Raw genomic sequence first — 14,108 nt, 5'->3', positions numbered from 1 at the left:
GCAACCTTGTTCAGCGACAACCTGTGAATGCAAGGGGGGCTGAAAGAGTATGATCTTGAAGGTCCCCTTCCAACCCAAGTCTTTCTGTGATTCTGTTATTTACTGTTAATTTAGGACTGGACAAACTTTGAATTAAAAACATAAATATGCAAGTTATGAAATTTCAATTGATGTTGAGAGAAAAATCTTACTTCTGGTAGGAAGGATCTATGCTGTGTGTGGTTGAGTATATAAAAGCAGCAATACTACTAATTAATTAATTAATACATTAAGAGCAGTTAGATTCTGATGGCACTTATGTTTCTTAGATATCAATCTGCCTTGATCTGTAGTTTGTCAAATTGTATGTAATCCTGACCAGGGTAAGACTTCCAGGGATGATGATGCGGAAAGGAAACAAGTTAGTGGTCAGGGAGCCTTTGTGAAAGTACATCTGCAAGTGTGCTGATGATTTCCTCTACAAGTAAAGGAACTAATTGCTAATGCAGAGAGGTGGTCTCTGTAGCTTGTCAGGGAGGCTGGGGCATGAGTTAGGCCAGTGGTTGGTCTGGCTGTTCTTCAGTTCTTCATGCCAAAGGCAGAGAGTGCCTCTTTGTCCCTTCACTTGAGCCTCAGTGTTCAGTGAGCTGCGTTTGGAATAGCAGCAATACTTCTCATGACGTGAAACACAAGAGAATCACTCAAAACACACAGTTCTCAGTTGGATAGATTGTCAACAAAAAGAAAAGATCTAGGAAACAATGTAAACGGGAAAATTGTATTTCAGTACTGATTATAGGACTGTTGTTTATTAACTGCATTAGTTCATATATAGAGGAATTTTCATGGTGTTTGGTGGGATATTTAGAATAAATCCACATAGTCATCAGCGTCATTACAGGCCAACTGTTGTGTATTCATCCATGACAAAGGAACTCGTAGACTTTGTTTTCTGGGGGCTTAAAGGAACTCAGGGCAGCTGCCACAGTTTGGCCCTTATTTTGCTTGTCTCCTCTTGCTAAGTATTTCATAAACAATTATGGTGGTAGCAGATTTAGATTTAGAATGTGTTCTTCCCTGCCTTCCTGCATTCAAGCAAATATACATGGAAAATTTGCAAAGCCAGAAAGGGTGAAGGAGAAAAGAGGCATTTAAAAAAAGGTGCAATTCTGACATAAGCCAGTTTTTATTAAATAACTGAAAGTGAATTTTTGATAGTTTTGAAACTGTCAAAACATGTCAGATGGTTAAATGAGAGAGAAAAGTTTATTTTTCTATTTCCCCCCCCTCTTTTGAAAGGAAATTATGTGGCAAGACAAGTTTATTTCTTTCAGGAAAAAACAGTATGTCTAAGCAAAGCAAGCCTTGACATTTTGGTCTTAATTCTGAGACTGAATTCATGCATTGCTTATTTTGTAATATGTGTAATTATCTGGCCTTCAGCTGCTAAGCCATGAGTGTGGGACTAAGTTTTTTTGCCAGTCAGAACCTCACACCATAGCAAACTGAAATCAAAGAGAATGCTTCTGCATTTGTGGTTCATTGTCATGATTGATAGGACCAGTCAAGGTACCATTGTGGACAAAGAATATGACATAAAGCATTTTTGCTATTTACCTGCTTTATATCATCCACAAGCTCTACCAAAACTGGGAGACAGTAGCACAAAAATCTCTTTCAGCTTTTGGGAGACAGAGGAGATTGTATTATGCTCAAGGCTTATTTTAGCACAGCTGAAAAAACTCTTATAACGTGGCCTCAGATAACTTCAGTGAACTCCCAGGATACAGAATTTCTTCTAGCTATTGCATATTAAATGAGCATAAATGGGTAAATTGAGTGTGCTTTCATTTATTCTGAAGAATAGCTGGTGATATGAATTGTTCAACTATCTGAGCAGAGGAGAATGAAGATAAGACTGCAGCAAAATTGCAATTTTGCTCTTGCAAAAGGGTCATCTTCAATATATGAGCTTCATAACCAGCATGCTAAAGAAGCATTGAAACATTATGTCATCTGAAAACTTTGCTGTTCATATCCATCAGTCACTTCACATGGATTCTGATTCCTGGTGGATTGGTGGATAAATCTTGCAGAGGTCATGTTCTGTGACAAAAGACAGAGTCTGAGTTGATCTCTGATACTGCATTCCTGCAAATCACCCGGAAGTAAAAGTTCTCTACTGGGGAACTGGAAACACAGTGATGTTTCCTTTCTAGGCCAATAATGTGATTACATCTAATGCTGAGAGAAAGTTATATCTCTACTATGCCTGTTTGAGATCTTATGTATAGCACAAAAACATCCATTGGGTTTAGGTCCTTATTTATTTATCAAGAAGAAGCCAAAAGGGCCAAGAGGTAAATGGAATGAAGACTGTACCAGTCTCAAGCAAATCCCAGTCATGCTTGGCAGGGAGAGGGTCTGCAGTGGTGTTGCCCACCTGTCATGTTTTGTATGAAACCTGCATTGTATGACTTGCAGGTTTCCCCAGGGTTTCAGGACATGGAGTGGGTGGGATTTACCAGATATGTCAGGCTTATACCATCCATTCTCAGATGAGTTCCTTTCAACTGAGGCAGCCTTGTAATATTGTCCTGCCCAGTATAGCAGCAGGTTTGATGGTCAGGAGTTGTGGGTCTCCACAAACACTGCCTGTTACTAATGGTGCTGTGTGGATTGGCCACATCTGAAGGAGAAGTTCTTACTGGCTGCAGCATGGTAGCATTATGGATGGAAGAACTATGGAATTTGTCCTCCTAGGTTGGGCTTGTGGTTGTCTGACTTAGGTTCATCCCCATTGTGACTCACAGTCTGTGGTAACCGGCTTGCACATCCCTGCCACCCCTCTCAAAATAATGAAAATTAGTCCAATGCGTCTAAGAAATCATCAGTATTAAATCCTTTAGATTTAGGTCATGATTCCTGTAACTTGGGTTGTGGAGGCAGGTTCTAATCCCTTGTGTCATATGTGGGGCTTGTTCTTTTTGTGAGTTTAAAGGAAACAAGACAATGGACTCTTTTAATTTAGCGAGTTTTATTTTTATTTTTTAAATGTTTGCACCAAAGTGGAAAGTACTGTACAATCAATATAAAGCATCTTTTAAGAATCTTTTATGCCTGAGTGTACATCTGGAACTGTTTGCACTAACTAAAAGTAAAATAAATGCCACAGCATATTATACCACAATTTTTTTTCATTTAAAAAAGGAAATTGAAAACACGCCACTCCTAGAAATGCTTGACATTGAATTGGCTATTGAAATGGTATCAGTAAAGTATTTATATATTCCATATTTTGTTCCATACATCAGCTTTCCTTGATGCGTTAGACTTGGAAGTGTGCCATGTGAGCTGAAATGTTGCCATTTATGAAAGACCGCCTTGTTTTAAAAATGGACTAAATCTCGTAGGGTACAGGAAGTAAAGTAAATCACTTTGAATGCAGGCACATCTCTCTTTGCCCCGGCTCCTGCATGCTTTGTCTCTTCCTTGTTTGATTCAGAAGCTGACTGTGTTTATGGTAAATACCAGTATTCACCTAACAGCTAAATATAGTGATAAAAATAACCTCTACCATAAAAACTGAATGAACGACAAGAACACTGTAGTTCCATGAACCAAGAAATCCACAGAAGAAATATCGTAATTTAAAGTCGGTTTTACAACATTCTTTAATTTTAAATGAAGCAAAATACTTCTGTGGTTAAATCACAGTTCTTCAGTCTGCTGTAAAGGAGATTCAAGAATGTGTATTTCAAAATGTTTTGCTTGGTTTTGTTTTTAAATAAAAAATATAATCCAAAGCAAATGCAATAGATCTCTGCATACTTGAAACATGTTTTCTGAATTTATCTTAAGTCTCTTGCTGCTCCAGAGGGTTGTGTGTATGGATTAGGACTAGACCATTATTTCACCATCTTTCTCCATCCTGAACTGATTGCAGTGAACACTACAGAATTAGTTGCAGATGTCTCCTTTTCCTTCTAGTTTGGAGGACCTCTGGTTTCAGTCCCATTTGATCTGAACTGGGTTAAGGAGCATGGGTCTGTCATTGTTTAAAGGGATTCAGTGGAAGAAATTGTTGCACCTGAAAGAAGTTACTTCCTCTGTATACACAGTCTGTGCTTTTAAATGTGGGATGCTGCAGGATGATGCCTATATGAAACTTTCTGGTGTGTCCCTCCTAATTCAGGATTATTCTTTGAAATGTCAGGGTCCATCTGAAGAAAAAGTTAGCCAGAGCTAGCTTTGCAAGTGGGGAGTTTGGTTTGACTCAAGAGCATAAAAATGATTTTGGAATTCAAGAAATTGAGCAATTTAAGACATGGTGAAAGTTCTTCCAAATTTCAGGGAAAATTGATGTTAAAATTAGGGTTTTTCCTCTTGAGGGATTCTTTCTTTCCCTACCAAACTCTCATTACCTCCTAAGGTACAAGTAGCAGAATGTCCACTGAGAGTTTGTATGAAGAATGTCCATATATTAAAAGCGTCATGACATATGTCTTGAAGGAAATTAGCTTGTGAATATGATTCAAATGCCATTTTGTCTTTAGCTTTCATATCATCAGGCTGTTTTTCAACCATTACAGTGAAAAGTGTTGGTTGTAAGGTTTATTGTTTTTATTAATTAAAAAGTAAATAATGATTTGTAGAAGCTGGACTTATAGGCTAAGTGTCAGACACCAAAAGCTTTAGGAGTTCAGATCACAAGAGCTGTTAACTATTTTATCAGTGCTGGCTCTGGTTTGTGGCTCTCCGTCACCACTTCATCCCCTGAGTGATCTGTCTTAGAGCTGCTTACATTCTCTGGGGCTGTGGGTAGTGGGACAGTGGTGGGTGCTGTAGACAGGTCTCATCACTCCCTCAGAGTTCAGGGAGCTGTATGAAAAGGAAAGGAACAGGTAAACAGTAGCAGTAAGAGCAGAATGGCTCCCACAGGGGTTTTGTTGTTAAAGAGGATGGAATAGAGAGTTGTAAAAGCTGTTCTCCTGGGTGGTGTGATGGTGTCTTCCAAGCATGTGGAAGAGCTTTGCATTTTGCATTGTACTTCTTCAAAAGCCTTTTTTCCCTGCCCCCACAGATAATCTCTGTTCTGACAAAATAATCTTCTACTCTGGTAAGAAATGTTTTGGGGTGTGCCTGAAAGGATCCTTAATATCTCCTTAAAGAAGGCAGGACTAGGGAACTTAGAGACAGTCGGAGAGAAATCTGCCTGTCTGTGATCATACAGTAGGAGAGTAGGGTTTAGGGTTTTGCAAGGGAGAGAGAGGTAACAAAAAGGAAAGTTGTATGTAAAGCCCTAAGAGGTCCAAAGAAAGGTAATTGGGAAAATCAAACCTAATGTTACTAGATGAGAAGTACAGGGGTCCGTGGATAAACTCAGCAATCTGCAGACTGGGTGGCAAACTGTTGGAGGTAGTAAAAATCATTTGGATTATGATGGAGTAGCAACCTGAAATTCGAGGGCAAAACCAACACAGTATTTCCCACTACCGTGTTCAATTTAAGTAGCAAAACATTGCCAGCTTTTTGGGAAAGTCTCCGCTCTGATCTGAGCGCGTTTCAGATCAAACCTGAACTTTGAAATGCAGGGAAGGGAGGGAGCAGGAGCAGGAGCTGTGCAGTTGGTTAGGGCTCAGTATCGCTTTTAGTTATCACCAGCTGAATTGGAGGATACAGGCTGTGCCTGCTTGCAGCGAGCAGCAGTCTGTTAGAGGAGCTCGATTTCTCTCACTCCTTCTTCCACCCACCTCCATCTCCTCTGTGCCTGTGTCTGCGCTCCCACATGCTTCAAATCTGTGTACCTGGACTGCCTTCCTTAACAGTTCAATGTGAGTGTTAGCAGAATGAAAACCAGATGGACCAGCAGTTCCCACTGTTATCTCCCCACCAGCTCTGGCAAGCCTCCCTTTCTCTCTCCTTTCTTGGCATGGGAGAAATATTTGCCTTTATTTAGGAGGGCTTGGGCTCACTGCTGTGCCTCTTTCCCTCTGTTGCAACATGAGCTGAAAGCTATTTATTCCCTTGTTGCTGAGGTTGGTTGAGGTGAGTGCAAGATGAATTCGGCTATTAAGGAAGCAATTAACATTTCAAGACGAGTTTTCATAGTTCTTTATATTAAATTAATGGCTTATTGAAGATAGAGATTTAACTGTTTTAGTATAGTGATACAGAATGGAAATATGTATAGAATTTGTTTAGAAACCTGATTTTGTTTTCCAGCATGTAATAATTTACTGTTGCTTGATTTGCAAATCATAACTCACTTACCTGTGCAACAACCTTAATATTTAAGGTAATCATTGTGTATTACTCTAAGGTTATCTCTGTGGATACCACAGCTGAGGTTTACTAACCTTAGATCAGCACTACAGATCCTATAAAATTGTATCTGTATTCCCCTCATCCTATTCTGAGTGTGTTTCACTGCTCATCTTCCCCAAACTTGTCTCTAAATTCTATATGAAATTACTCCCTTTCCCTGAGAGCTGAAACATTGCCTGTAGGCATTTCAACAAAGGTTGAAAATAGCTTCTATAACTGCAGTACCTGACACACTGCACCTCTGGGTCTTACTACTTGCTTCCTCAATTTCTTTAGTTTCAGACAGATATAGATTGGTATCTGTTGTTAATTTTTTTTGGGGGGGGGGAGTGGGGGCTGTTTTCTTTTCCCTTCCCCCATTCATTTTTTTTTAAAAATAACTTTCTCGTATTTAAGTTTTCTGATAATTGTTTTGAGGCTCTTTAAAACATATCCGTTCTTTGTTAAATGTGTGCATTGCATTAAATTTCTGTTATTGTCTCTCAGAGAAAATTTCAGATGCGATTATTTCATTGAAGTTTGTATGTTGTTAGTAAGAACAAGGTATTTTGTCACAAAATGAAGTGACAGAATTTACAGAATGTGACATGTCTTGAATTAAAACCATGGATGTACGTGCTTGCCCATTAGCAGTGACACTTCCTCGCTTTACTTGTGGAGCTCAGGAAGACTTCTGTTGGGCTGTGTATAAATAAATAACCCCGACTCCCCAAAGAGGGAATTGGAGAATTTGACTTATTTCCATTAAAAGCTAAACATCATTGTACTCATCTTTTCTCAAGATGGCTTGCTAAACTCCTGGTATGAATGAGAAAGCCTTAATTTTGCCTTCAACTGATAAATTTTGCTTTGTTTTGCCCATTCTTAATAAATGAAACATATGGGCTTGGATGGCTTAAAAAAACCAACAAACTTAAGGTAGTATCATTCAAAAAGATGTTGGGAAAAAGAGTGCACTTTTGTAGCTTATCACGTGTGTTGTATATTTAGATCTTCAGTTGCGAGAGAAGTGTTATGTTTTCTTCCTGGTTTTGCCTTATGTTTGTTTTGTTTTCTTGGGGAGGTATGTTCCTGCTTATCTTGCAGGTTTTGAACATTAAAAGTTGTTCTTAATATGAGAAGGTGCAAACTTACATGCTTACTTGAAAATAATTGTATGTATGTGAGATGATTGACATACAATTTTGGCATGTTGTATTTATTTTTCTGGTGAATATGAGAATAACCAGGGACATTGTGGTAGAGTGATTCAGGGGGTGTGTGTATTTAACATAGGTTTAGCATAAGATTACAAAGAGAAGCAATGGAGAGGGCAGCAGGTGATAGAAAGAGGAGACATGAAGAGAGCTGACTTCAACCAATATCCCACCCAATACCTCACCTGTACTAAAGAGCTTCAGGTTTTAATTCTGGAAGAGATTTTGTAATGGGATTTATTATCTTCCTGTCCCTTCATCTATTTTTCCTCCTGGCTAACACGAGGGCCTTGAAGGGAGCTGGCATTATTGCAGCTTCAGGAGTGCTTGGGAGGTAGCATCTGCACATGCTAGAAATAAAAACAAAGGATAATGTAGCACTGCTACAAATGAGGTCTTACCATCTGTGTTGCACCTTCTTAAGTAAGGTTTAGATGATGCAATTTGGGAAGAGCACACTGGAGTAGATAATCAGGTGTAATCTTTCACAGCAGATGCTGAAATGGCTCACTTCTTGCATTAGCTTTTAAGATTTTGTCAGAGGGGGTGTGCTTGGGGAAATAAACCGGTGTGTTCCTGTGGTGTGTGTTGCAGATCGCACTGAGAAGCATTCCACAATGCCAGACTCACCTGTGGATGTGAAGACACAATCCAGGCTGACGCCTCCAACCATGCCACCTCCTCCCACTACCCAAGGAGCTCCAAGAACCAGTTCATTTACGCCCACAACGTGTAATTAGTCTTATTTTCTTCCTTTTCTTCCATCTTCTTTCTATTCTGTATGTCAGAAACTAAAATAGGTGAAGGGAAATGTGCATGAAGTGGCAGGAGCAACATTTGATTATATTGGGATAAAGTAATTAAGCAAAACAAAGTTCACAACAGATTAACGCATCTTTAACTTATTAAGACATTCAGCTCAGAGTTGTGTTGTTATTTCGTTGATCACTTGGTCACAGTGTCAAAGAACAATGAGTACTGGCTTCCCATGTACTTAAAGCTCAGGTTAGCCCTCTTGTGAGAAGGACAGAAAACCTTCTTCTCTTACATGCCATTATGTTGTTTAAACAATCCCATTCCCTTTTGTATAGAAACTTCAGGGAGTTTGTTTGTTTGTTTTTTGTTTTTAAAGTGGAGATAATTCATAATGAAAAAATACTAATCTTCCTCTTGATTATGTTTCAGTGAAGAATTCTGATTTCAGTGCTATATAATGTCCAGTTAATATTGATATATAACCAAAACTAAAGTCCTTCCATAATTTTTATCTAGAGGTTTCTAGTCTGTTACCACTTCTCTAAATCACTTAGGGCTTCATCTCTGTCTCAGCTTATTGATGTAAACATATAACTCTACTAGTCTTGGTATATGCTGCATTCATGTCAGCATAACTGAGATTTGAATCTGGCACGTTGTCTGGACTATTCTTTTCACAGCCATGAAATGATCCACATTTCTCATACTAAGATTTAACTGCAAATTTTTTGGTCTCTTTTATACTGCCTTGTAATAGTATAAACATGAGAATGTGTTTACATTTCACATTTTAAATAAAACATTTTTAGAACAGTAGAATACATATGCCTAAACAGAATGAAAGCTGCATCTTCTATTTGTCTTGCCTATGTCTGTTTTAGTCCCTTTCTCTCTGTTAAATGCCTTATTTAAAATTCACCTCTATGCTGAAGGCCAGCTGGAGGCCTTTGTACTACTTATCCCAGGGAGCCCTGTCCTGACAATTTATGTTGAACTTAAACAGTGAGGAGGGTTTGTGCCAGCTATTCACATAAACTCACATTTAACCCAGTCACTCTGATCCTGCAAAGATTTGTCTGTTTTGCTTAACTCCAGCACCTGAATCATCCTGGATGGAGCTTCACACTGGAGCTGCTTCAGTCTGAAGTTAAATTGTTTCTGGGTTTTTGCAGGATTAGGCTCTTGCAGATTAAGCTCTCCAGTGTGATGCCCTGCCAAGAGTGCAGGATGATCTTTGGCAATCATAAAAGGAATATGACAATGTTCTTTAGTCACACTCGCAGTCCTCACAAGGCCTCTGGGTATTGGTTTATTTGATAGAGTTCAGCACTTGGGAAGGTGTGTGAACCACAGCTTGATTTTTGGGGCTCCTTATTTGAAGACTAAAAGTCTGAAAATCTTTTATTTATAATATTTTAATTGCTTTTTACCCTGTCAGATTTTGGAGTTTGGCTTTAGGTGTTCCAGCTTGTACAATAAACAGTCACTTTTGTCAGAGTGTCTGTTACATTTATTATTACTACAGCAGGAATGCCTGCAGGCCAGAGAGATCTGACTTGTTTTCTGGTCTAGAATATCTTTGTTTTCTTTGGTTTAGATGATTAAAAATTCTTGACGCGTTGTAGTTTGAAATTTTAAATGCTAAATTCTTTTGGATTAGCTACGTGGGTTTGTTTTAGAAATTATGCACAGCTTTGCCAATTGGTAAATTCAAATATTATAAGGAAACCACTGAAATAACGGGACTATTTCTGTATTTCTTTTGTTGTGGGAGAAACCTTTATCAGCCTGTCTTCTCCCTGTATCTATCCTAGGTAATGAACTCCACTCTTCTCTGTTTTCTTGATCATAGCCCCAGCACCCTCTGTCTAGACCAGTCCCTTATGGATGACAGAGTTGTTGTGTGGTGTCAGGGTAGATCAGCAGGACATGTCACTATTCTCCCCAGTCCTCATTTTCTTAAAGTTCCTGGTAGGATGACTTTTGGCTATGTGAGTTCCTTGCAATCACAACATATTTGTTTACTCAGATACCTCACCCCACTGCAGCACTCAGAGCGTGGCCTGCAGCCGTACAGGGAGCTGAACTTGCTGAGGGCAGCTTCTTTCTATTTCTGTTTTTTCCAATCCTTGTTCTCACTAGCCCACGCAGCCAGAATAGGCAGTCAAAAACTAGGATAAAACACAAGCAGAGGCTAGATAACAATTCACATAGCTTTTTCTGTAGTGCCTCTGGAAGGCAGTGACTGGGGCAACAAAAACTCCTTTGAAGGTTTGTGGCAGAGATTTAAATATGGTAATAGGGTAGTGATTTCTATTTAGTAGTGGGTGTCCACCCTGAAGAAGGACTTCCTGATTAAAGCTAAGGATAATCGATGAAGGAAATGAGATGAGAAAGGGATGTTTGGCTTCAGAGAGGCTGGTCATTGAAAGACATTGAAAGTATTTAAAGCTGCTAGCTTGCCCTTGTTGTGCTTTTAAATAGGAAACAAGCTAAACTAATACTCCTATCCATTTTTGTTTGTAGACAAGTTCCTGATATTTGATGTTTTTTTGGGATGAGTTCTGAGTGGCTCCCCAAAAAAAAAGTTAGACAATTTCTCCAGGACGGTGGCCCACTGAGTGCAGCTGCTGCTGGGTACAGTCACATGCTGCATGCTCACACCTGCCAGTGCAGTGGTACACTTGTAGTTCTAGGGAGCCATCCTTTTCTTGCTGTTTGTTGTCATTTTAGCAAATCAGACTCAGCCTCAATGGCATGTATTTTGAGTGTTGCTGTTCCAACTAACCTGAGCGGAAGAGGATGTCCCCAGTTTGATTCTCTGCCCTCTTCTAGAATGTGTATATGACTCAAACTGAAATGGCAGCCAAAAACTCTCTGTTGTCTTCAGTATGTCTGCATGCATCTCATTGCCATAAATTTTGAATGCTTAGTACTTTAGATAGTTATTCTCACAGCAACCTTGCAACAGAAGGGAAATGCTTTCTTATCCTTTTTAGAGATAAGGTGCTGGCACGTGAAAGCAGAGAGATATGCTCATGGTCTTTGAGAAATCTTCTGAAGTCTAGCTTCATGCCCTTTTTGCAAGGCTTCAGGGCACAGGGAGCATTGGCAGCATTTGTACCTGCACAGACAACTTTGTGTGTTCCATATGTTAGTAGCTAGGAAATCTGTATTGGAAAAAATAACCTTCTCATTGGGTGGTGTAAGGTTAAAACGTGAAAGTCCTGTTTTATAAACACAGCTGTCAGTTGTGTGTACAAAACACAAGTAAAAATATTCAGAGATAAACTGAGGCTTCATGAAATATGTCTGCACGTTTTTTTCTACCCCAAAGAGCAATTTTTTTTTGGTCTTCAATCATAAATGCACTCATGCTTTTTCTCTCTCCATTTCCCTCTCTTTTTAAAATCTTCTGACAAAAGGCTGGTATTCAAATGATGCTTTTCAGGTCCAGGAGCATTTTGAAGGGGCTGTGTGAGAGACAGCTGCTGTTATTTCCAGTCCTTAAAATGTTCAGCACCAGCTATTGGGAAATAGATATAAACTGCAGACTGTCTCTCTGTCTAAAGGCTAATTATCTTTGATTGTGCAACTTAATTAATTCTGAGGTCAAGTGCAGAAAACATAAGCTGATGGATTTTCCCCTCTGTCTCCTTTTTCTCTCTATCTTTCCCCCAACCCCAATCTTTATTTTATCCTCTGTCTCTCTTTCTTTCAGTAACCAATGGCACTAGCCATTCACCAACAGCGTTAAATGGAGCTCCATCTCCTCCTAATGGCTTTAGCAATGGGCCATCCTCTTCCTCTTCCTCTTCTCTGGCTAACCAGCAGTTACCGCCAGCTTGTGGAGCTAGGCAGCTCAGCAAACTGAAGAGATTTCTTACAACCTTACAGCAGTTTGGCAATGACATTTCACCAGAGATTGGGGAGAGAGTGCGTACCCTTGTGCTAGGACTTGTGGTAAGCAAGTATTTTTTCTGTTCTTTTTCCTCTTCCTTGCTTGATGTGTTTATTTTATAAATGAGTGGGCCACATGCACTGCACTCATACTTTAGGGATACCAAGCATGCAAGAATGAAGCTCCAGCTCTTGCTGACAGAGCTAAAATGAGTAGCCTGACTCATTCCCACAAGTGGCAGCTATTCCCTGCTAGGTATAGCCTTGATTATTTTTGCCAGTGAATTGTTAAAGGTGTAATGGTGTGAGAGGGTTTTCATTCTATAATGGCAGTACCCCTAATGTAGGCATACCTTGAATCCTGTAATGTAGTAAAATATGGTTTGACTTGCCTAGTTTAGTTGGATGAGGAAAGGAGAGAGCCCTGAATATATAGTGCCAATGGTTAAAAGGGTGAGCTGAGTATGTTTGGACTGCAGTTGTGCAGTGCAAAACTCTTTCTCAGTGTCATTGAACCAAACAATTATGAACCCAATGAAGCACTGCTGCTACTTAGGTTGCTTTATTGGTAAGGTTATCTCTATGTGATGGTATGACTTAATGAAAATTTCAGCTCTTTCTTACTTACATCTGTCAACTTGGGCTGCCCTTTTACGTGCAAAAAGTGAAATCCGGCCCAGGATTCGTTATACTCCCAATAAAGTCCTCTCCCTGCCAGACATTGTTGTCTCCCATGTATTTCCTTCAGCAATAATTGGATGTACTGGGGAAGATGCTATTGTGGTGCTCTAATTTACATCTGTTCTGAGCAGCTGCAATTACCATTGATTTCATTTGGAGCAGAGGCTGACAGCACTGTTTAGCACTAAGGCTGAGTGTTGACGTCAGAGTCTTTGCTTGTATCTTCACAAACCCCTACCTGACACCTGTGAATGCTCCTTCACCTGGGTCTATATCAAAGGGAAGTTTAATGCAGGCAGTATAACATTAGTATGTTACTCTCCATTTGTTTCTGTATTCAAAATAAGTGTTTAATGGGGTTTTGCTTGTCACATGGTTCTCTTTGGAAGGGGGAACTAGTAAAGAAGCTGAAGGTGGCTTTGGGAACATCCACATTCCACTGATTTTCAGCTAAAAAGTGCTTTCCCACTGTTAATTACAGTTGATTTCTAACTTCATTTCAGGTCTTAGGAGCAAATTAGGATTTTTCCCTTGGGAAAATCCACGTATCCATGCTATTCCCTTGGTCAACCCTGCCAGCATGTGGAATTCATGATTATAACTTCATCTCTAAATAATGACTTTCCTACATAGCCTAGGACATAGTAAACAGTCCTCTTTCAAAAGATAACAGTAGAAAAATATGAAATTTAAAAAAAAAAAGTTGAAAAAAGCAGATTTAACTGATGTTTGAAGTGTAAAAGCCTTTGCATGATTTACACTTGAGAACTTAAACTATACTCTAAGCAACAGGCACTGAACATCTGAGATGCTTGTGCTTTCCTTTGTGTATTTTACTAAGGTAATAATTTAATATGCAGCATGCTTTTCTTAATTCTCTCACCAATATCTAGTTGTTAAGAAATTTCAGAGTTCTTCAGTTACTGTTTCTCTTGCTAAGTGTTTTCATTATTTTGTCACCAAGACAGATTTTTTTTTTTCTCAACAGAATTCTACTTTGACAATTGAAGAATTTCATTCCAAACTGCAAGAAGCTACTAACTTCCCACTGCGACCTTTTGTCATCCCATTTTTAAAGGTATTGCACAGTTCAGTGATCTGGAAAGTATTTCAAACCATTTTGTTGCTAGGTCACAGATGCATGTTACGTTTTTTCTTTTTAAGAGAGTCAGAGAAATGAATAACCTGCAAGGGCTACTTTCCATAGCTTAGTGCATGTAACTGCATCTGACTATATGGTTCAGGATCATTTCTAGCTGCTCAGAAGCT

The 14,108-nt window shown here is 39.2% G+C and overlaps 1 protein-coding gene across 7 annotated transcripts in view; it reads left to right on the top strand.

The window, feature by feature from the left end:
* Positions 1–14,108, top strand: part of RUNX1T1 (RUNX1 partner transcriptional co-repressor 1) — a 115,500-nt gene that overhangs the window by 55,918 nt on the left and 45,474 nt on the right. For all 7 annotated transcript variants that reach the window (XM_015618777.3, XM_015618780.3, XM_015618779.3 and 4 more), the window contains 3 exons: positions 8,097–8,234; positions 11,980–12,221; positions 13,828–13,917. In XM_015618777.3, coding sequence (XP_015474263.1) covers positions 8,097–8,234; positions 11,980–12,221; positions 13,828–13,917 — 470 coding nt within the window. The remainder of the gene's footprint in view (positions 1–8,096; positions 8,235–11,979; positions 12,222–13,827; positions 13,918–14,108) is intronic.

This window comes from Parus major, chromosome 2, assembly GCF_001522545.3.
Source record: "Parus major isolate Abel chromosome 2, Parus_major1.1, whole genome shotgun sequence".
NCBI classification, from domain to species: Eukaryota; Metazoa; Chordata; class Aves; order Passeriformes; family Paridae; genus Parus; species Parus major.
The sequence above is the reverse complement of the archived record's forward strand: the minus strand, read 5'-3'. Positions and strand labels throughout refer to the sequence as shown.